General features: G+C 47.5%; 1 protein-coding gene and 1 long non-coding RNA gene across 2 annotated transcripts in view; one reads left to right on the plus strand and one right to left on the minus strand.

Moving 5' to 3' along the window:
- The window catches only part of MRC2 (mannose receptor C-type 2), an 81,091-nt gene that overhangs the window by 34,846 nt on the left and 21,735 nt on the right, over positions 1-24,510 (minus strand). The window contains exons 4-9 of the mRNA XM_081166073.1: positions 23,310-23,474; positions 21,250-21,363; positions 18,347-18,490; positions 16,955-17,140; positions 13,651-13,805; positions 10,832-10,939 (exon numbers count right to left, since the gene is read on the minus strand). Coding sequence (XP_081022199.1) covers positions 10,832-10,939; positions 13,651-13,805; positions 16,955-17,140; positions 18,347-18,490; positions 21,250-21,363; positions 23,310-23,474 — 872 coding nt within the window. The remainder of the gene's footprint in view (positions 1-10,831; positions 10,940-13,650; positions 13,806-16,954; positions 17,141-18,346; positions 18,491-21,249; positions 21,364-23,309; positions 23,475-24,510) is intronic.
- Positions 6,115-24,510, plus strand: part of LOC308571489 — a 103,967-nt gene continuing 85,571 nt past the window's right edge. The window contains exon 1 of the long non-coding RNA XR_014001485.1: positions 6,115-6,188. This is a non-coding gene — a long non-coding RNA (uncharacterized lncRNA). The remainder of the gene's footprint in view (positions 6,189-24,510) is intronic.

The raw sequence follows: 24,510 nt of genomic DNA on the forward strand, positions 1-24,510 counted from the left end.
TCATTCAATATTTTCCCCAAATTTAGATGAAACTAGAGAGAATTCTGTCATCGGGCGGATTAACTGTATTTCCAATCTTTGTTCATTTACATGATCCATTATTCCAGGAGGACGCGTAAGTCAAATTGCTTGATAGTTCGCCTCTGAAGATAACCTGATCTCCACCAAGCGAAAGCTGCCATCAAGTCAAGACTGCAGCGTGAGAGTCTTCAAGGTATTGCGAATTCCAACACATCCTGGCCTGATCCTACTTCCCAGACTGATGTGCAGATCAAAATTTAATTACTCTTCATATTTCATACACCTCCAGATTTTGCTATGTAGCTCTCAGCTCAAAAGCCATTCCAAAAATATGATGAACAATTCATAGGGCGAACTAAAAATACGTTTAGAAATGCATAAATGCTTAAAAAAAAGTTTATGTAAATATGATTTTCATATGGATTTTTCTATATAAAAAAGTAAACTCACAGATCAATGTAGAATTGGGAGAGACCCAAAATATGAAAGATCATATGTGAAAATGAGAACGATTTGGGCATTCCATCCCACCTTATGACATGGCTTCATTGAACAAACTTATCAAACCAACATTGTCCCTGAATGATGAGTTGACATTGCAAATTGGAAAGGAGTCACACACTTTCTATGTACAGTCGTACCTTGGTTTTTGAACAGCTTAGTTCTCTAACGTTTTGGCTCCCAAACGCTGCAAACCCGGAAGTGACTGTTCTGGTTGGCGAACGTTTTTTGGAACCCGAACGTCCGATGGGGCTTCCGATTGGCTGCAGGAGCTTCCTGCATCCAATCAGAAGCTGTGCTTTGGTTTCCGAACATTTTGGAAGTCAAACGGACTTCCGGAATGGACTCCGTTCAACTTCCAAGGTACGACTGTGTTATGTACTGAGTTGAATAGGATCCAAAATGCAGCAGTCTGATTGGTCCTAGAACAATAGGATTCAGAATGCAGCAGTCTGATTGGTCCTAGAACAATGCAGCAGTATGATTGGTCCGCAGGAGCCACCCAATCCAGCTCCAGATGGAAGTGAATCCACAACCTGATTGGCCTACAGGAGAATACCGGAATTAGCCAATCACGTGCAGCCCATTGTGTAAATAATATATATAAAGCAGATATTTGGGGGGAACTTTCATTCCTCCTCACCACTATGAGCTGAATAAAGAGCATGGAATCCACTCTCGACTCCGAGTACATTTCAGACTGTATTTCTGTTCCCTCGTTGCTTTGAGTCATCCACATGATCATTTGAACCCGTGTTCGAAACAGTACTTTGTTAAGGCCACCATCAAGGCTTAGCAAGGCAAGCCACTTGCCATCTGCTGCTGCAAGCGGAGTGTGGGCCAGCTTTTGGCAGCCCATCCCAATGACTGCTTTTTAAAGGAGAAAGAAGTATTATCCATTCAAGCTTAGCTCAGCACATTGCTAATGGTGGCTGCATGCTTGTGGTGGTGGAGATGAAATTCAACGCAGTTTAATTAAGAGACCACAACTACCAAATATGCAAACCTAAGCTCTCAACTAAGGAGGGCAGGCATTTGTTAAAATCACTGTTTATTTTACCATCCCAAGAGAAAATATCAAATAGACACACCGTGTATCAAAAGCACCTTTGGCTGCAATCCTAAGCACGTTGACCGCTTACTGTAAAAAAATAATAATACTCACACACACACCCCACTCTTTTCAAAACAGAAACTGGAGCGTCTTACAACGCAGGATAAAAACTACAGCAATAAAAGCACAACCAACATTGAAAGCAAAGAACCCCAACATAGTGGAAATAAGAAACTGCTCATGATTAAAACTAAGCACCAGGGCATCACAAGAGAGAATAAAATCCTCAACACTGAATATAAATTTAGCAAATAAATAAAATAACTAGAGCAGGCCTTTTCTGTAGTGGCTCCTCATTTGTGCAATGCTTTCCCCCAGGGAGGTTTGCCTGGTGCCTTCACTTTATATTTTTCAACCAGGCCTTTGACTGATTAATAGTCCAGTGTTTCCCAACCTTTTTTGGGCAAAGGCACACTTGTTTCATGAAAAAAATCTCGAGGCACACCACCATTACAGCCCCATGACGTCAGCGCGCAGCGTCACGCCGGGAGGGACATGAATTGCTAGCAAATTACATAATCACCTCCTTGAGGGCTGGCTCATCTTCTCCGAAGGCAGAACCCCATTAATTAACAGGACAGACTCACACCATAGCCAAGACGAGGGGGAAAAACCTCAGTCATGCACAGTCATGCACATGTGGGGGCTAAATGAGGACGAAGACCGGGCAGAGAGCAGGGTTCAAATCACCCCACCTGGCCAGGACAATCCCTGGGTGCTCCCTTGGGCCACTCACCTGACCCACCTCGCAGGGCTGTTGTTGCGAGGATAACACGGGGAGAACCACGCGCGCCCCCGGGAGCTCCTTGGAGGAGAAAGCGGGCAATGAATGCAATGCACGAAATACCGTATTTTTCGCTCCATAACACGCACCCGACCATAACACGCACGTAGTTTTTAGAGGAGGAAAATCCGTAGGCATGCCACCCGTAGGCATTTCCTCCATAACACGCACAGACATTTCCCCTTACTTTCTAGGAGGAAAAAAGTGAGTGTTATGGTGCAAAAAATACAGTATATGAGAGGTGACCAGGTTTTGCAGGTGAGGGGCCCCCGCCAGCCTCCGCTTCCAACACCCGGCGCAACGACGCCAAAGTTTCCCCCCGGGCTCGGCTCGGGGAGCAGCGCTGCTCCCCCCGGCTCCCCTTCGCCCTCCCGGCTCTCTCTGCCGCCCACTGGGGACCCCCCTCACCTGCCAAGTCCGGAGCGCCGGTGGAAGTTGCATGCATGCATGCATTGCCTTGCACGCCCGCCAAGGGGTCTCCCCGCGGTCCGATGCGTCCCCTCCGGCGCGGATGCAGCATTGCAAAAATAAAACCCCCCCGACGCAGCCCTACCTGGGGGGCAGCCTCCGCCGCTCTGCCTCCGCGGGGATCCCCGGGCTCAATCCTGCCGCCCGATCTCTGCGGGGGCGCAGGCAGGCTGCGCGGGGTCTGCGCGGAAGAGCCCCTGCCCGCCCGGCCGCCGCCGCCGCGCTCATTCCATGGCCGGGAGAAGAGCGCTTCAAACAAAACGCCCGGCCCGCCAGGCCACGCTGGGAAACGTAGTTTGCGCACCCCGCGTGGGCGCGGAGCCCAAGGGCGAGGGGACTACGGATCCTGGCAGCCCCCGCACCGGGGGCGGAGGGGGAGAGGCCGGGTGCAGGGATGGAGGAACGGGTGGGCGAGCGAGTGAGTGGCAGCCGCCAAGCCTTGGCCGAGAGCCAGGAAGGGCCTCCCCGGAGGAGGAGGAGGGAGGCGCAGAGCGGGAGGGAGGGAGGGAACCCCAGGGGTCATCTAGTGATGGCGCCCCAATCGAAAATTTGACTTTAAAAAAAATCTTTCGATTTTTTTAATTTTTCCCGCGGCACACCAGGCAACATCTCGCGGCACACTAGTGTGCCGCGGAACAGTGGTTGGGAAACACTGTAATAGTCTACGGCCTTTTAAATGTTTCTGTGGGAAGGTGGGGGTTATCGTTTTTGTTGTTTTGGTTTAATTATTTACTTGTTTTTTATCTTTGTGAGATCTTTTGATGAAGGGTGGCAAACAAACAAACAAACAAACACTGAGGTACAGCCCTGAGGGCCTTCTGGCGGTTCCCTCACAGCGAGAAGTGAGATTACAGGGAACCAGGTGGAGGGCCTTCTTGGTAGTGGCACCCGCCCTGTGGAACACCCTCCCAACAGATGTCAAGGCAATAAGCAACCATTTTACTTTTAGAAGAAATCTGAAGGCAGCCCTGTTTAGGGAAGTTTTTTTAATGTTCAATGCTGTATTGCGTTTTTAATATTTGGTTGAAAGCCGCCCAGAGTGGCAGGGGAAAGCCAGCCAGATGGGCGGGGTATAAGTAATAAATTATTATTATTATAAACAAACAAACAAATGTGGAAGAAGGGCAACCAAGGCAGCAAATTCCTCTCCCATCCCTGACTGGCATGCAGGATGCACTTTCTGAGAAATGGGCCCTATGGCTTCACAGTCCCTTCCCATCCCACCCAAAGTAGACCCACTGAATTTAATGGGTGCAAGTTAGGCATGTCCCTTAACTTCAATGGGACTTCTTGGAGCAGAATCAGCACTGGATGCAACCCTTTGGATTTCTGCAGCATCCTTTTTACAGGAAAGAAAGGAAGTGACTACTTGCATAGTTGTCAACTTACAGATTTGAAAATAAGGGACCAGCAACCTCGAAAATAAGGGACCAGCAGCCAAAATAAGGGATCAACTATTACTTTGATGAAATACATATTTTGCTGCGTGCAAATGGCTTTAGATACCTATTAGGTCCATAAATTACCATATAGCATATATTCAGCACAAAAAAACAGCAACAATTTGTTGTTGACAAAGCACAGCTGGACATAGAGAGGTCCCCATTACCTTCAGGAGCTTATTTAAGGGACATCGTCAATAAGGGACAGCAGCAGGACATGGCACTGGGATAAGGGACTATCCCGCCAAATAAGGGACACTTGACACCTATGGACTACTTGTGTGGACTTGGCCGGTGGGTCATGGGTGGTGGGGTCTCCATTATTGGTGCCTGCCCTCTCCACCTAGGTTGGCTCTGGCTTAGTTTTCAAGGTCACAGCACAAGGAGAAGACGTTGCAGAGTTTAGAAAGGAAGAAGGAAAACACATCAAAGCCGCTTGAAATCCCCACACCCTAACCCAAGCTACCAGTGCCCAGAAGAGTCTAAGAAGGGGAAGCGAACTCTCTTCCCTCGGCAAGAGAAAAAAGGGAAAAGGGAAGAAGTTCAAACCCCACCGCAGAGTGCTTTCATAGCTCTGGTTTGTTGATGTTGGAGCCTCTCCTAAGCTGGGAGCACAATAGGCAGCTCAAATTGGCCAGGCAGATGGAGGGGGAATCATTCAGAAAAAGCTCCTTTTGAAGGCAACCACAGGGCTCGCCACTATCAACATGCAGCGTGGGAGAAGCCTTCGGAAGGAGGCAGCAAGCAGGCCACAAGAGCAGAGGAGGAGGGCTAAAAGGAGAAGGGATCAAATGAGCAAGGGAGAAGACCAAGGGCAAAAAGGAAAGAAACAGGAGAGCAGTTAGGACGCCTTAGCTAGGTAGACACCTGGACCATGCACAGATGTACCGTATTTTTCGCTCTATAAGACACACCAGACCATAAGACACACCTAGTTTTTGGAGAAGGAAAACAAGGAAAATAATATTCTCAATCCCAGAAGCCAGAACAGCAAGAGGGATTGCTGTGCAGCGAAAGCAGCGATCCCTCTTGCTATTCTGGCTTCTGGGATAGCTGCGCAGCCTGCATTTGCTCCATAAGATGCACACACATTTCCCCTTACTTTTTAGCAGGGAAAAAGTAAGTCTTATAGAGCAAAAAATACAGTACTTAATGGGGGGTTAGGAGCTGGTCTTCTGAGCTCTGCTGTTAGCATAAATGGCCTATGGCTGGGTCCTCCTAGTTACGAAGGAAACCAGTTGGGAAAATACAGAACCAAGGAAATGTCAGCATGTTGTTGTTTTTTTAAAAAGTCATGCTGGAAAAGAACAGGGATATCTGGGAAGGAGAGAGGGAGGAGGAAGGGACCTGCTGGACGCCAGCCTTCATCCAAGTTCGCAATGCTGCCTGCGAGGAATGCATCCGCTAGACAGATGGGCTCACCTCTTGCCAAAAACACCATCTTGGTTGCTTTAGGACAAAAGATAGGGAGTGCTGGAGCTTTTGCTGAGCTCTGTGGGCCAGCAACCAGATCGGGAGCCTCTGACAGCTGGAGGAAACATCTGGAATGTTGACAATGGGGAGGGAAAGAAGGGAGACGAGGAAAAGAGAAGTCCAGAAGTTATCTCCTGCTTGGACTACTGCAAGGGGCTCTACATGGGGCTAGCTTTGAGGGTGACCCAGAAACTACTACTAATCCAGAATGCGGCAGCTAGACTGGTGACTGGGAGCGGCCGTCGAGGCCACATAACACCGGTCTTGAAAGATCTACATTGGTTCCCAATACGTTTCTGAGCACAATTCAAAGGGTTGGTGCTGACCTTTAAAGCCCTAAACGACCTCAGCCCAGTATACCTGAAGAAGTGTCTCCACCCCCATCGTTCAGCCCGGACACTGAGATCCAACTCTGAGAGCCTTCTGGCAGTTCCCTCACTGCGAGATGTGGTTACAGGGAACCAGGCAGAGGGCCTTCTCGGTAGTGGCACCTGCCCTGTAGAATGCCCTCCCATCAGATGTCAAAGAGATAAACAACTATCTGATGTTCAGATGACATCTGAAGGCAGCCCTGTTTAGGGAAGTTTTTTATGACTGATGTTTTAATGTATTTTTAATCTCTTGTTGGAAGCCGCCCGGAGTGGCTGGGGAAACCCAGCCAGATGGGCGGGGTATAAGTAATAAATTATTATCCAGTGGCTTGCACTTTTTCTTTTTTTACTCTTGTCATATCTCTGGTTGGTCCCCAACTGGCCTTAGGGGAATCAATCACTTTCAGGCTCACTTTCCCAAATCTGTAAAATGGGAATAAGGTTAACCTACTTGAGTACTTGTTTTACTCAAGTTTCTTGCCTGGTCTTCACCATAAGGTCCCAGCAATTTTAAAAAGGGCTACTCAAAAGTGTTGGCCTGCGGACGGGTGCCAGTCCATGAGCCACTGGCTGACCGCAGCCCAGGTTGGGTGGAATGGCTCAGGGACCAAATGCGGTCCCTTGGCGCAATGGAGCAGCGCTTGCCAATCCACCACATCAGGTAGTTGGAGACGCACTGGTTTAAAGTGCAACATGCAAATTGGTTTGAAGCAAATGCAAATCAAAGGAACAGGGTGCCTCCTAAATATATCTATATCGACGTAAAGTGTCAGAAGGCATAGGAAAGAGCTGCACACCTTCAGCATGCAGCAGAAACAATGAAGGGGAACGGAAAAGACGGTTGCACTGACAGCTACGGTTCCAGACACATTTCAAGGAAACTCTTTATCGTCAAAGAGAACATTTCAAGCTTTGTAATGAAACTGCTTGAGAAGAAGGGAATTCTGCTGCAGCAGACTGCCTAGGTGAAAAGTTGCGAAGCATCTCTGTCTAAGCAGCTCTTCCTCTTTGTGTTTGGTGAATGTTTTCTTCTACAGCCAGATCCTTTTCCTTTGGGGTTCAAGAGGCTAAATACCATATTTTTTGCACCATAACACTCACTTTTTTCCTCCTAGAAAGCAAGGGGAAATGTCTGTGTGTGTTATGGAGGAAATGCCTACGGGTGGCATGCCTATGGATTTTCCTCCTCTAAAAACTACGTGCGTGTTATGGTCAGGTGTGTGTTATAGAGCGAAAAATACGGTATATTCATAAAACACAAGGCGTATACAAGTCTGCAGGGCATGGGAACACAGCACCCAGAACCCTAGCAATCCTTGCCTCACCCCCCAGGGGCTGCCAGCTGGCAGGCTTCACCTCTGGGCTCCCATGTGGGCACACGACTTTTTGCTGCTTCTGTAGCTTTGCAGATCTAGGCAAAGGGCCGAAAAGCACTTGTGTACAGACTCAGCTATGTTCGTGACTTAGAAGAAGTATTATTATTCAAGAATACTTCCTTGTCCCGAGGCTTGAGAGCTGGGGGGGGGTGTTTTGGAGAAAGGAGGAGGATTTGGGTCAGGAGGGGAGAGAGGTACTGCAAACCAGGAAGGCAGGACGTGGGGTTTTCTTCTGCATGGAGTCCAAGCAATGCTGAGACTGAGACACAGACACCCACCCACCCACACATCCGGCATGGCCCACATGGCAGCTGGGCTACTCAAAGCAGTCCAGATGACTCTCCTTTCAAAGACCCACCTTTGGCTGGTATTTATCAGCCTTTGCCAACTTGCTGCCCTCCAGATGTTAGATTCTTAAGAGTTAGAAGGGACCCCTTAGGAGTCATCTAGTCCAACCCATTGCAATAATAATAACAATAATAACAATTTATTATTTGTACCCCGCCCATCTGGCTGGGTCTCCCCAGCCACTCTGGGCGGCTTCCAACCAAGATTAAAAATACATTAATGCAGGAATCGCAACTAAAGCACTCAATGTTGCTGGACTACAACTTCCATCAGCTCCAGCTGGCACAGCTACATCTGGGGGGCACCATTCGGACTCTTAAAATGGCACACAAAACTTTCCTTAAACGGGAAGGTAGAAAACACAATGGAAAAGAACCAAGCAGTGGCGTAGCGTGGGTTGTCAGCACCCGGGGCAAGGCAAGTAATTGATTTGCGCCCCCTAACCCGTGGATTTGCGCCCCCTAACCCTAACCCACAGATGTTGCGCCCGGTGCGGCTGGCCCCCCCCGCACCCCCCACGCTACGCCACTGGAACCAAGCAAAAGCCAGATGAGCAAAAACGAAGGAAGCATCTACAAGGGATACTTTAGAAACATCTGCTAGATGACCCAGAAACCAGCCCAGTGTCTACTGCAACTAGTGACATGGTGGTTTTCAAAGGTGCAGACAACCCCAATGCATTCTGATCCTAGAGAGCAATTCAGAGCTCCCACCACAACTTTTGAGGAATGATGCGGCTTTCCTTCCTGCCCATATCGAAGTCAAGGGACCAGCTGTCCAAAGGCAAAGGTTGCCATTTAATGTTTATAAGAAGTTGGGTTCAACTTTAAGCAGGCCAATCTTTTACCCTCATCCCTCAGAGCTAAACAGCGGGTTTACTTAAAGGGGAGCATTTAAACAAGCATATAAACAAACTGACCAATGCTCGTAAACTTCAGCCACTTCTCCTCTCTGTTCTCCTCCACACCCAAACATCAATTCAATTCAAAAACAGTATTCTAAGGAATCTTACAGATTTCTCGTGGCTCTCCTTGCGGCTCCCGCCTTCGGACGAAAGCCTTGGGGACTCTCAGCTGGGGGAAAGTCCGAAAGCTTTATCGATAAAATCTGCACACGGTCTTGTGGTGTAGTGGTTAAGAGCAGTGGACTCGTAATCTGGTGAACCAGGTTCACTTCCCCGCTCCTCCACATGCAGCTGCTGGGTGACCTTGGGCTAGTCACACTTCTCTGAAGTCTCTCCGCCTCACTCACCACACAGAGTGTTTGATGTGGGGGAGGAAGGGAAAGGAGATTGTGAGCAGCTTTGAGACTCCTTAAGGTAAAGGTAAAGGGACCCCTGACCATTAGGTCCGGTCATGGCCGACTCTGGGGTTGCGGCGCTCATCTCGCTTTATTGGCCAAGGGAGCCGGCATACAGCTTCCGAGTCACGTGGCCAGCATGACTAAGCCGCTTCTGGCGAACCAGAGCAGCGCATGGAAATGCTGTTTACCTTCCCGCCAGAGCGGTACCTATTTATCTACTTGCACTCTGACGTGCTTTTGAACTGCTAGGTTGGCAGAAGCAGGGACCGAGCAACAGGAGCTCACCCCGTCGCAGGGATTCGAACTGCTGACCTTCTGATCGGCAAGTCCTAGGCTCTGTGATTTAACCCACAGCGCCACCTGCGTCCCTTTGAGACTCCTTAGGGTAGTGATAAAGCGGGATATCCAAACTTTTCTTCTTCAGCTCCAAGTATAGGATGCGCGGTTTGAAGCATGATACATGGCTTAGCATAACAAAATACCTCTACTTTTAAAGACCAGGGTGCAGCCGTCAATTGCAAGGCACTCGTCACAAACGGGAAGGCTGGGCTTAAAAGTGTGCACACCGGAGTGCAGAGCTGTGTCAGTTTGCACGACATGGATGGCGACCGGACCCACTCCCTGAACTACCCCTGCCAGCTCTGCCTCCCCTTCTGTGACCCACGGCAGGACTAAGTTGCGGCTTGAACTTCATACCCCCCCACCACTCACACCTTGGGACCCCTCTCTGACACAGACAAACATTCCTGCCCCATCCCAGCTGGTGTCACAGGGCCCTTGACAATGCCAGAATTCCCTTAGGTAAAAGCAGTTAATACAGAAACGTGTCATGTCCCCATTTCCAGCTTGCGCTATTGTTGCAGAGTGAGAAAGGCGAGCACATTCCGGCCCTGGCCAGCTGGAAAGGAGATACTCCTTGGACAGCTGAGCTGCACCGGAAAAAGGAAGTCTATCTGGACAGCACACATCTGGACAGACAACATGCAGCTGGTACAATGTCTCTCTCAAAGGGCAATAGCTTAGTTTAAACAGAGTACAGGACACGCATCTTGCTTTTATTTTAGAAAGAGTTTACGAACTTCTGGTTTCTTATTTGTTCACCGCTCTGCTCCAAATGAGTGTTTAGAAATTACTTATTGTAACTGTTGAGTGGATTTCTGTTTAATTTTGAAATGCTGATATTTAATATTATTCTATATTGTTTTAATGAATGTTGAATGTTATTTTATTTGCATATTGTATAATGTATTATGCATATTGTCTTATTTATATGTTAGCCGCTCTGAGCCTGGCTTTGGCTGGGGAGAGTGGGATACAAATTATTATTATTATTATTATTATTATTATTATTATTATTATTATTATTATTATTATTATTTCCAAAGCAGCATTTGAAAACACAGAGACTTCTCCTCATCAGTCGCTCGTGAGTCAGAAACCTCACCTGCCTTGGGCAGGACAGGCCTTGGGCCTCATCCTTCTCCTCTCCAGAAGTGCTCATATGTCGACCTGTAGAGGTCTGTTCCCCAAGAGGCAGCCTTTGAACCACAACTCTCAGCCTCCTCTTTTCCCCTTCCTGCGGCCTTCTGCCCTGTCACCTTTGCATGCAACGCCGCCATTGCTCTCTTTACCTTTCTGCAGCCATGGTCCTCCTCTTCTCTCCCCTGGCTCACGCGGCCACGCTTCTTGCACACGGAAGGCAACGTCAGGTTGCAAGGGCTATCGTTCCACCTCCCCTCCTGGACAGAGAGAGGCAGAGAAGTCCCAGCTCAAGGAAAAGAATTCCCCACAGAAGGCAGCAGCTTCAAAACATGCAACCCAAAAATGTAAGCTTTCCGCCCTACGACGTATACCCAGTCCATCCTTTCTCCCAACCTAGTGCCCTTCGGATCTTGCTGGACTCAAATTATTTAAATTATTTTGCAACTGTGGGGGCACCACCCCTATGTTCTTTTCGGAGCACTAGAATTACTTGCCGTTTGTTCTGCCCTAATCTCACCTAGGTCTAGCAAAGGAGAGCTCCTAATATGAGCACAGGAAATAAATAAATCCATTGAAGGATGCACTGATGAAATTTTATTCTATTTACAAAACAAACACACACACAAAAGCCTCAGGACCAATACAGTCCTTTGCTGCAGGGAGGAGAGCATGTGGCCTTCTGGATACTGCTAAACTACAATTACCATCATGCTTGACCACTGATCACGCTGGATGGGGCTGATGGGAGTTGGAATACAACAACATCTGGAGGGACAAAGCTTCCCCAGCCTTGCCATATCGGAAGAATTCTGCATAGTTTAGAAGACTTTGATTTCTCCAACCCCCTGCCAAAAAGCCCCAGGCTATTTGTCTCTGTGCCCTTCTGCAGCGATACTCCATCTTGCCTGCTCCTACATTTCAATCTAATTTTCTCCTACACATCCTCACTTTCCACTGATCAGTCCTCAGATCTATTCCCTACCCTTGTTTTACTTAATCAGAATTGCAGCAAAAGTTATTCCCAGGTACAGTAGTGGAAAGGGGGGAAACTCTGTAAGAAAATAAACATATGTTCAAGATTATCATTACTGTAAAAAAAAAAAAAGGTAAAGGACCCCTGGACGGTTAGGTCCCGTCAAAGGCAACTATGGGGTTGCGGCGCTCATCTCGTTTTCAGGTCGAGGGAGCCAGCATTTGTCCATAGATAGCTTTCTGGGTCATGTGGCCAGCATGACTAAACTGCTTCTGGCGCAACGGGACACCGTGACGGAAACCAGAGCGCACGGAAATGCCGTTTACCTTCCCGCTGCAGTGGTACCTATTTATCTACTTGCACTGGTGTGCTTTCAAACTGCTAGGTTGACAGGAGCTGGGACAGGGCAACAGGAGCTCACCCCATCACGGGGATTCGAACCGCTGACCTTCCAATCAGCAAGCCCAAGAGGCTCAGTGGTTTAGACCACCTGCATACCATACCTTTACTTATCATTACTGTAGGATACAAATGGGGAAACCCAGCCAGATGGGCGGGGTATAAGTAATTTATTATTAATTATTATTATTATTATTATTATTATTATTATTATTATTATTATTATTATTATTTGACCCGAGAGCCATATTCCCTTCTGGACCATGTGCAATGGCTAGGTGGTTACCCAGAAAGGCACCGCAACATATGTGGATTTTACCTTTGCACAGTACTGTAGACTAGTTTCTTCACATTCACCCATCCCTCTCCATCCTCCAGCAAGGAGTATGCTCAGAGTTAATTCCAGGACCACTGAGGGCTGTGGCCTGGGAAGAGGGGGTGTGGCCTGAGGACAGTCCTGAGGGCCAGAAAGGAGCCTGGGGCCAAATTAAGCCTCTGGGCCCAAGATTCTCACTTGACTGGGGTTTCACCTGGACACTACTACCCAATTTAGTTGTCTTACTGTTAAAAGAAAAACCATTTGCATTACGCACTTGCTTTGCGGCCAAGTGGGAAAAGGGAGTCATCACTAAGTTTCTTTTTCCGTCCAATCTACTGAAAGGATGAGGGAGCTGACCCAGTTGCATGACGGCCCGCAAAACTGCCTGTTCTTTAAGGATCTGAATTCCAACAACTATGCTAACTGTAGCTCAGGTTTGCCCAGGAGCCATATTTACAAATATAATTTCCGGCAATCAATTGCGACCTTCAATTCATGAAAGCTTGCATTCCTAAGTGCTGCACGACAGATACGAAGAAGGTTCTATCCTGTATGCTCAGAGCTATGTCCCCTTCTCGTGATGAGTATCCTTCTGAAGGAATGGGTTTCTGTGCTGTCAGTTTGAAACGGGACCCAAAAACCTCCTTTTCTTCTTTCTCCAAGGGAGCATTTCTAAAATGCATTAACTTGAGCTGTTGAGCAAATGCATAACAAGAACACAGCTGTATAAACAGCTCTCTCCTTTATCAGTCACGGCAATGGATGACCTTGGCTGTTCCAGTGGAGTAGGGATGATGCGTCTGGGTCTTAGCTTACATCCTGACCACACTCTGACGCACAGATCTAGTCCGGGAACAGCACCAGAGTGTGTTCTTAGAGTTGGTGACCTCTTGCTCCAAGATAGAGTATAGGAACAGGAATACCCTTTTATGGTCAGGAGTACAGGAAGGAAACCCCTTTTATGGTTAAGAGTACCAGAGCAGGAACATCTGTGATGTCGACCTGCGTGTACAAGCTGACGTGGCTGGATTCCTGGGGAAGCGGGGAGAGGGTGCCTGGAGGATATATATACTGCATGAAATTTCTCATTTCTTTGGACTTGCTGTGGACTGACCACGCAAGTGCCTTTCTGTTGCTCCGGAGAGCAGAAATAAAGAACTCTTTTCTCTGAACCAACCCTCAGTGTCATTTGACTTCCTTCCTCCCATCCGGGAGCAACGCAGAGCCCACCAATCGGTAAAGTCTAATAAGGCTACACTTCCAGCTCTTACACATACCGGTCCCCAGATGGTCACACAGTCCTCCAGGCTGTCTCGGAAATTGTTGGGCTCAAAGGGGTGCCAGAATGTGAACTGCACTGGCGTGCCGTCTGACCACTCAAAGCTCATCTGCCGCTTGAGATCGTTCAGGCCAATCCAGAGCTCTTCGACATCTGCCAAAACAAGCAGGGAAAGGGGGGATTTCTACTAAATGACGAAAAAAAAATCCTCTTCATCTGCCAGTGACTGCCTCACACAATACACCCAGGCGATACGATACGATATCTTTATTGTCATTGTCCCTTGCAGAACAATGAAATTGAAAACTACATAAAACTACATAAAAACTACATAAAACTACCACAAAACTACATAAAACTACATAAAAACACATAAAAACTACATAAAACTACATAAAACATTCAACCCCCCCAAAAAAAACTTTAAAAACCCATTTTAAAATGCACTATACTACAGAGACCCCTTATGCTGCGTTTAGAACCAGAATTGCATTTGCGTAGAAACTGTTTCTCAGGCGGCTAGTCCTAGTCTTTATAACCCTGTACCTTCTTCCAGAAGGCAGAAGCTGAAAGAGATCATTTCCGGGGTGCGTACTATCCTGTGCTATCTCTGCCGCTTTCTTATGGCACCTGACAGCACAGATTTGATCTAAGGTGGGAAGAGTGCACCCAATTATTCTCTCTGCAGTCTTTCAACCCTGGATAGCATGGTTTTTTCCCTGACCGTGCAGCTCCCAACCAGTTCCCAACCAGCTTTTTCCAACCAGTTCCCTCCGGTTTGTGAGCATTTAGCACAGGGGTGTCAAACTCAAATTCATCGGGGGCCGCATCAGCAGTTTGGTCACCCTCAAAGGGCCGGTTGTATCTGTAGGACTATGTGTCCACTCTTTATTATCATAAATTATTGCCACTGCATTCAATTATTACTGTTTTTTGTAATAATGTAAGTAATAACTAGCTCTGAAAGCAGAAACATAGTCAGAATAATGGCAAGTAGATATTCAAATGTACAATTATTGTACAATTTATTGAAAATTGATTTTTGGTAACAGACAGTAATTTTTTTTTAAAACATACAAATATTGCCAAACACTGTTTATTACACATATGGCAAACACAAGGCATTAACTTTTTTTTAACTTTTCTGACTAGATGGCTGACATCCTTTTCCTGAGGTCAGTCCATCAATGTCTGGCGTTAGGTCTTGTGCTGTAGCAATCCGCAAAACAGCATGGAGGTTATCATAAGTGATGCGTGATCTGAGCTTGGTCTTGTTCAGATTCATGACTGAAAACATCTGAAAGCATGCGCTGAAGAGGCGGCTTTCTTGTGTCAAAAAAAAAAAAAAAAAAAGCAAGAATAAAAGGTGAAGGCTGGCGGCCACCGGCGGCTACACGGGCCACATGACGAGGTCTGGCGGGCCGGATTCGGCCCGCGGGCCTTGTGTTTGACACCCGTGATTTAGCAAAACACTTGATCCTCATGAAGACTAGAAACTTGAGGAAGAGGCAGAAATAGCTCCCTACAGAAGTAGGGGAGCACTTCCCTGCTGTAGCTCCTCCCCATAACCTTCACTCTCCTCGATTTTGCTCTTCCAGACTGTGACATTTCAAAATGATTTTTCCAGACCCCGTGGCATGTTTATCCATTAAACATTTATTCAGTGCTTAAAAAAAATAAAAATCCAGATTTTCTAAAAGACTCCCTTTTTAACACCCTGTGCTCGAGGTGAATAGCTTCAAGATTGTCCCCAAAACATCTGGATGGCGAGATGGGAGGGAGGCAACTTTGTGATTGTCACAAGAGCCAGCCAATCAGCATTCTGCACAGCCAGCTTCTCCTGGAAATAGAGAGAATCAGCTGATCCTAGGCTTGATTCATTTTGGAATTGTGTGCAGATATAAAAGCAGCAACTCTGGTTCTACAGCAGAGTCACTGCTCGATATTCAACTAAATAATAATATTAATAATAATAATAATAATAATAATAATAATAATAATAATAATAATAATTTATTATTTATACCCCGCCCATCTGGCTGGGTTTCCCCAGCCACTCTGGGCGGCTTCCAAAAGAATATTAAAATACTATGATACATCAAACATTAAAAGCTTCCCTAAACAGGGCTGCCTTCAGATGTCTTCTAAAAGTCTGGTAGTTGTTGTTCTCTCTGACATCTGGTGGGAGGGCGTTCCACAGGGAGGGCGCCACTACCGAGAAGGCCCTCTGCCTGGTTCCCTGTAACTTGGCTTCTCGCAGGGAGGGAACCGCCAGAAGGCCCTCGGTGCTGGACCTCAGTGTCCGGGTAGAACGATGGAGGTGGAGACGCTCCTTCAGGTATACTGGACCGAGGCCGTTTAGGGCTTTGAAGGTCAGCACCAACACTTTGAATTGTGCTCGGAAACGTACTGGGAGCCAATGTAGGTCTTTCAAGACCGGTGTTATATGGTCTCGGCGGCCGTTCCCAGTCACCAGTCTAGCTGCCGCATTCTGGATTAGTTGTAGTTTCCGGGTCACCTTCAAAGGTAGCCCCACGTAGAGCACATTGCAGTAGTCCAAGCGGGAGATAACCAGAGCATGCACCACTCTGGCGAGGCAGTCCGCGGGCAGATAGGGTCTCAGCCTACGTACCAGATGGAGCTGGTACACAGCTGCCCTGGACACGGATTTAACCTGTGCCTCCATGGACAGCTGTGAGTCCAAAATGACTCCCAGGCTGTGCACCTGGTCCTTCAGGGGCACGGTTACCCCATTCAGGACCAGGGAATCCCCCCCACCTGCCCGCCTTTTGCTCGCATTAAAAAAAAGTTAAATCAGAGATAATCCACATGTTGTTGTTGTTTAGTCATTTAGTCGTGTCTGACTCTTTGTGACCCCCTAGACCAGAGCACGCCAGGCACTCCTGTCTTTCACTGCCTCCCGCAGTTGGGTCAAACTCATGCTGGTAGCTTCAAGAACACTGTCCATCCATCTCGTCCTCTGTCGTCCCCTTCTCCTTGTGCCCTCCATCTTTCCCAACATCAGGGTCTTTTCCAGGGAGTCTTCTCTTCTCATGAGGTGGCCAAAGTATTGGAACCTCAGCTTCACGATTTGTCCTTCCAGTGAGCACTCAGGGCTGATTTCCTTCAGAATGGATAGGTTTGATCTTCTTGCAGTCCATGAGTCTCAAGAGTCTCCTCCAGCACCATAATTCAAAAGCATCCATTCTTCGGCGATCGGCCTTCTTTATGGGATAATCCACATGCACACAAGCAAACACACACACACACACACACACAGAGTGTGACACAGAATTGCTTACCTTGCTTGATTTGCTTGGTAACAAACTCCAGTTCGTTGAGGGTGTGGATGCTGACCAGATCCCCTTCGCTCCGCAAGCAGGTCTTTTTGGCATCTGGCCAACTCTTCTTTTCACTGATCAAGCGGTAGCAGTTGGTCTGGAAAGGCTGCCAGCTCGGATCACAGTCAACCTTCACATCAGACTCTACTGCAGTTAGGGAAAGCAAAGCTTTGCGTAAGCAGTATCCGGGGAAAGTTGTGGGACCAATATTTTAATTAGGAGCTCACACCCAAGATCCGCAACCCAGAAAGCAGAAATTTCACATGCCGTCCACGAACAAACTAGCAAGCATCTTCATCGTATAGGTTCTGTCGTGTGCTGAAGAGACACACCTCTTTCACTCTGGCCCCTGTCAATTAATGGGGTTATTTTTTTTTAAGGACTCACTTCTTCCACACTGTGCTGTTTTACTTGTTTTTTTATCATTGCATGCACAGTCGTAACTTGGTTTTTGAACAGCTTAGTTCTCAAACGTTTTGGCTCCCGAACGCCGCAAACCCGGAAGTGACTGTTCCAGTTTGCGAACTATCTTTGGAAGCTAAACATCCGACGGGGCTTCTGATTGGCTGCAGGAGCTTCCTGCAGCCAATCAGAAGTCATGATTTGGTTTCCGAACGTTTTGGAAGTCGGACTTCCGGAACGGATTCTGTTCGAATTCCAAGGTACAATGGTAAACCTTTTCCCTTCTTTTATTTAGTTTTGATTTATTGGGGCCTTACAGGGTAGGCCAGGTCAGAAATCGTATAAAGTAAATAAATATATGAATCCAAAAGGCTCCATCTGACAGAGAACTAATAAAATCCTTCAAACTACAGAACCTGCAGCCAATGCAGATGAAAGTGTAAAATTCCCCTCCCTCCTCACTTAGACCCTCTAGGACTGCCTGGCACTTTTTCTACAAACCGACATTGCTTGCCTACTTCCTTCCAACCAACTCCATGTATTTCTGCCCCTAAATCCAGCAAGATGTTTTCCACCAGGTCTCCCTCCTTCATTTTCCCCTCAGGCTTTTGTCTTTTTCTCTCAACAGCACTGCTTGAAAGCTTCTTCTGCCCACTCTCTGCTTTATAGTCATGCTTTCCCCTAGGCCTGTTCCGCTTCAGCCAGGAAAAAAAAAAGACCGCAGTTAAACTGCCCTTTCACTTGTCTCACAGAAGCTGCGCTCTTTGCAGCATTCCGTTCCCGACACTCACTTCTACTCCAAACAGTCAGCACATGTTTCACGGACATTCCGTGACATCAGAACAGCTCGGCCAATAGTTGTTGGGGTTGCAGAAAGGCAGGCATGAGATAGGTGGCTTTCAGATCACGATATATATACGTCAAACCAATCGCTTTCTGCATATTACTCACGTAAGAAGTATATATTAGAAGTGGCATTGGGTTTCTTCTTGCAGATGTAAGGCAGGGCCATGCTGCAGTCACGGTTCTGCCATTCCCCTGACGACTCTGTCCGTATCACCCCACAGTTTTCTTCGCTGGGGTTGTCAGGCTGATCTGCAAGGGGCGGCAGGGGGAGATCACCAACCTTTGCAACTACAGCTGTTATTTACCCAGAAAAGCACAGCCTGAAAATGCTTTGCTGTGCGGCAAGAGGCAAAACCACACCCGAGGATGTCACCTGAGATCAGTTCTGAATCTCAAATACAGAGGCTGCACACACACATTTAAAACACATGGCTCCCCCCCCCCCCAAAAAAAAGAATAATGAGAACTGTGGCTCATGCCATCACTGAACTAGAATTCCCATAAAAACGTACAGTTTTCAGGATTTTGGGTGGAATCCTGTGCTTTAAATATATAGTGTGGAGGCAGCCTATGCATTTACAGTGGTACCTCGGGTTACAGACGCTTCAGGTTACATACACTTCAGATTACAGACTCCGCTAACCCAGAAATAGTACCTCGGGTTAAGAAGAAAAAGAAGAAGGGTTTGGATTTGATATCCCGCTTTATCACTACCCAAAGGAGTCTCAAAGCGGCTAACATTCTCCTTTCCCTTCCTCCCCCACAACAAACACTCTTTGAGGTGAATGAGGCTGAGAGACTTCAGAGAAGTGTGACTGGCCCAAGGTCACCCAGCAGCTGCATGTGGAGGAGCGGAGACGCGAACCCGGTTCACCAGATTACGAGTCTATCGCTCTTAACCACTACACCACACTGGCTCTCTAAGAACTTTGCTTCAGGATGAGAACAGAAATCGCGTGGCAGCAGCGGGAGGCCCCATTAGCTAAAGTGGTGCTTCAGGTTAAGAACAGTTTCAGGTTAAGAACGGACCTCCAGAACAAATTAAGTACGTAACCAGAGGTACCACTGTGTTCCAATGAGAATCGGAATAAGAAATGCCCTTTGGATGTTGCTGTTGAGACTTGGAAGAGGCAGCCAGTGGGGCAGCTAGGGTTGTGCCTTCTGGATGAACTCCCAAGGCCCCACAACCCAGCCACCCACAATTACAGCAGGTGATGGGGCAGTGGCAAACAGGCTTGGTGTCAGCACCTGGGTACCATGGGCCATGGGTCACTGGGGCCAATGCTGGTTGCTGCAGTATCCTTAAGACTCAGGATCATCAGGATCCAACCCCCCCCCCCACAGTGAAGTCCCATACTGAGATCAGACCTGCAACCATACTCTAAAGCAGGGGTCAGCAAACTTTTCCAGCAGGGGGCCGGTCCACTGTCCCTCAGACCTTGTAGAGAGCCGGACTGTTGTTTTTTTTGGGGGGGGGGAATGAACAAATTCCTATGCCCCACAAATAACCTAGAGATGCATTTTAAATAAAAGCACACATTCTACTCATGTAAAAACACGCTGATTCCCGGACCGCCTGCAGGCCGGATTCAGAAGGCGATTGGGCAGGATCCAGTCCCCAGGCCTTAGTCTGCCTACCCATGCTCTAAAGAACTGAGCTATCCAGGTTCGTCCCTTGATCTTCTTGCTTTAATATATATATACAGTGGTACCTCGGGTTAAGTACTTAATTCGTTCCGGAGGTCCGTTCTTAACCTGAAACTGTTCTTAACCTGAAGCACCACTTTAGCTAATGGGGCCTCCTGCTGCTGCTGCGCCGCTGGAGCACAATTTCTGTTCTCATCCTGAAGCAAAATTCTTAACCCGAGGTACTATTTCTGGGTTAGCGGAGTCTGTAACCTGAAGCGTATGTAAACGAGGTACCACTGTACAGAGAGAGAGAGAGAGAGAGTGTCAAAAAATGGCCAAGCACCAATGTGCAGAATGCTCGTTTCATTATTTACTTTAGAACCATTACATTTTCCATAACAAGCAAATATGATGCTTACTCCCAAGTAAATCCATTCAGCAGAAGCAAACCCCATTTTATTCCCGTAGTCCAGAGGGCTAGTTTAAAATGAGAAACTCCACATGCTCCTTAAAAAATAATAATAATAAATCAGAATTCACAAAGTGTTTCTTGCTCTGATTTATCAGAAACCTAGAAGCAGTTTTAAAGTATGGAGGGGAGCTGGGAGGGGATGGAGAAGAGAAATGTGAATTGTTTGCTTCACAACTGCCCACAATACACATGGGCATCAAAAGCCCCTCGCTGCAAAAAAGAAGAGGAAAAAAGGTCACTAAGTCTGGGGTTTTAAATTATCTAGCTGCATCACTGAAGGCAGGAGAGAATTTATACTGCACAGCTGAAGAGCTCAATTTGCCAACTGTGACCCAAGTTCAAGTGACTGCTCACAGTTGACATTTGTGGGGTACCTTTGGCCAAACCAGTATCAGAAGTGTCACAACACTTTGCATTCCAAAAAGTGATATAGTAGCACTAAGGTAAGGTAAAGGGACCCCTGACAGTTAAGTCCAGTCGTGAATGACTCGGGTTGCGGTGCTCATCTCAATTTATTGGCCGAGGGAGCCGGCGTTTGTCCGCAGACCGTTTTTCCGGGTCATGAGGCCAGCATGACTAAGCCACTTCTGGCAAAACCAGAGCAGCGCACGAAAACGCCGTTTACCTTCCCACCAGAGCGGTACCTATTTATCTACTTGCACTGGTGTGCTTTCAAACTGCTAGGTTGGCAGGAGCAGGGGCCGAACAACGGGAACTCACCCCATCGTGGGGATTCAAAGTGCCAACCTTCTGATCGGCAAGCCCGAGAGGCTCAGTGGTTTAGACCACAGCGCCACCTGCATAAAATTAGTCTCCAGCAAATACCAACAGCCCATGCCAGACATGTGGCTCATTTGTCAATTCAGTGGGATAATTCACCCATCCTCTTGGTATTTTTCTTACTTACCACTCTCCCAGTTAAGGAACTTCAAAGGTGAGTTGTCTGACCACTGCCAGCCCCCGTTGAGGTCCAGATCATTAAGCCCAATCCACAGTGTGGAACCATATCCCGTTAGCAGTCCTGGTGTAGACAGGAAAAGGGCAGTCAGATCCTCCACCTTCTCAGCGTAAGACACATGCAGCAACGTAAGCACTTCCTGGTCCCTGACAGAACCTAGACCCCACTTCCTCCAGCCACAGAGACCTCCTTAAATCTTGGACGCTTGCCCTGCTGGACACATAACACAGCCTGATTGTCCCCAGATCCTATCTCTCTCATTTGCAAGAAGAGCCTGCCAGCTTTCCTTCTCTTCCGATACTCAAGAGATTCTGAATTTCTGCAGCAATACAGTCAAACCTCGGTTGTCGAACATAATCCGTTCCGGAAGCCCATTCAGCTTCCAAAACGTTTGACAACCGAGGTGCGGCTTCTAAAAAACGTTCGAAAACCAGAGCATTTACTTCCAGGTTTTCGGTGTTTGGGAGTCGAAACGTTCCAAAATGGAGGCGTTCGGTATCCAAGGTTTGACTGTACTGAAGAGCTGTTCCGCCTGGCCTTTGGTTTGGACTCAGCCTGACCCTTATGTTTATTTCCCCTTATAGTCTTGATTTATCGGCTACCTTTAAAATGAGGCTGCATTTTAAATTGCATTTTAACCTGTATTTTAATTTTTTTTTTTCCCCTATTACATTTTTACTGTGATTTTATTGGTGTTAGCCGGCCTGAGTCCGGCTCTAGACAGGGAGGGTATTATTATTATTATTATTATTATTATTATTATTTGAGAGAGACTGTGAGGGGAGAGACTCCATCAGGCAAGGCCTCCTTCCACCTGCCTTGCCCGCCCTCTGCTTCTCAATGTGTATTGTATTGTTTTATATACTGAGGCAATTATTGTAACTGTTGAGTGGATTTCTGTTTAACTTTTATATGTTGATATTATTTTATACTATTCTAATGATTGTTGAATGTTGCTTTTTTGATGTAGGTTGCCTATTTTAAAGTTATCTTTTATTATCATTTTTTTCTCTATTTCATTAGATTGTTATAAGGTGTACATTTTTTGTTTCTTCAGCTTGTAAACCGTCTTGAGTATTGTAAGATAGAAAAGGCGGTATACAAATTAAAAATGAAATGAAATCCGCTGCAGAATCTCAAGTGATCACAGAACTGCAACTCCAAATCTCCTGTCGCTGTTCAGAAACACATTTGCACATTGGCCCACTTTACCAGAGTCAGTCCTCAGTATAGCCCCTTCCCAAACCGAGTTCCCACTCACTGAAGTAGACCAGGAGAACAAACATGACTGGAACGGCCTTTGGCTGGTGTGCATGTACACAGGGAGAAAGGCAGTCAGGGCATCCTGCACACTTTTGGAAGCAGGGTGTGATGGCCTGGGAATCTGATTCAGAAGCTGAATCTGAGGAGTCCCAGCCTGCACAGGAGTCCCCGCCTCCAGGGCCGGCTGAGCAGGGGCAGGAGATTGAATCTGAAGGGCCCTCACCTGTGCCGGATCCTCAGGAGCAGGCACCAGGTGAATCCAATCTGGCTCCGGAGGTGATTGAGGACCCATTGCCTGCAGGTGCTCCTCTCCCAGCCGTGTCAGGGGAAGGTGAGGCAGCCTCTGGGTCCAGTAACCCTCCAGCCTCTCCTGAGCTGCAGAGGCTCAGGGCAGAGAGGCGGAGGGAACTGGGTTCTCTCAGGAGGAGTGCTCGCCTCCAGGCCAGGAGATGTGGGTCACCTGTGGGCCGGGACCGCCCCTGGCCTCAGAGGAGATAAAGGCCAGTCAGCCCGGTCCCAGGTTGCAGGAGCAACGTCGTTGGAAACCTGTTTCTGCCGGCACACAGAACTGTTCTTCCGGAGTTCCTGACCACGCCCGGCTTCTTGCTTTGGACCCCGCTTCGCCCTTGGTGGACAGTCTCCAGACCCTTGACCCAGGACCAGACTCTGACCACGCCTCTCGCTAACACCCCCCCCCCAGGTCCAGCACACAGGGACTTCTTCAGTTCCCTGTGCCCATTGCTCACCATTGATGTAGGTCTGTTCGTGGACCTCTGTGATGCTCAGCAGGCTGGCCCCTTGCTGCTCACAGCTCTTCCCAGCCTCCTGCCAAGACAGGGTGGACTGGAAGTTGAACTGGTAGCAGCTGTTGGTGAGCTGGTCCCTGTCCCAAAATGTATCGCAGTCATCGCCTAAGAGGACAGACAAAAAAGAAAGAAAGAAGGGCATTTACTACTGCAAGTTAACGTGGTCAACAGACACCCTGGGGGCAGCCATTTGCAGGTAGTATCAAAGGGGAGTTGTCCCTTTTGAAGACCACAATGGAATGGAAGGTGGAAAGAAGACACACACACACATATACAGTGGTACCTCGGGTTACATATGCTTCAGGTTACATACGCTTCAGGTTACAGACTCCGCTAACCCAGAAATAGTACCTCGGATTAAGAACTTTGCTTCAGGATGAGAACAGAAATTGCGTGCTGGTGGCACAGCAGCAGCGGGAGGCCCCATTAGCTAAAGTGGTGTTTCAGGTTAAGAACAGTTTCAGGTTAAGAACGGACCTCTGGAACAAATTAAGTACGTAACCAGAGGTACCACTGTGTGTGTGTGTACACACACACAATGTTTATTAAAATTTCTGTTTTACAATTTAAAATACTCATTTTACACCCCTGAGATATCAATGACTTCCCTTCTTCTCTTTCCATGGTTCATTTTACATATCATAAAGGTAAATGGTAAAGGGACCCATGACCATTAGGTCCAGTCGTGGCTGACTCTGGGTTGCGGCGCTCATCTCGCTTTACTGGCTGAGGGAGCCGGCGTACAGCTTCTGGGTCATGTGGCCAGCATGACTAAGCCACTTCTGGCGAACCATAGCAGCACACAGAAATGCCGTTTACCTTCCTGCCGGAGTGGTACCTATTTATCTACTTGCACTTTGACGTGTTTTCGAACTGCTAGGTTGGCAGGAGCAGGGACCGAGCAATGGGAGTTCACCCCATCGCAGGGATTCGAACTGCCAACCTTCTAATCGGCAAGTCCTAGGCTCTGTGGTTTAACCCACAGCGCCACCCGCATCCCTTACATATCATAAATGCCTGCATATTTTACAGAAACTATATCATTCAGTATTCCATTATTACAACCACCATCACTTATTTATACTGCTGAATTTATCTTAATGCTGCCAACGTTTTCAGCTGTACACAATTATTTCCCATA

Source organism: Podarcis bocagei (genome assembly GCF_964188305.1).
Source record: "Podarcis bocagei genome assembly, chromosome: 13".
Classification (NCBI taxonomy): Eukaryota; Metazoa; Chordata; class Lepidosauria; order Squamata; family Lacertidae; genus Podarcis; species Podarcis bocagei.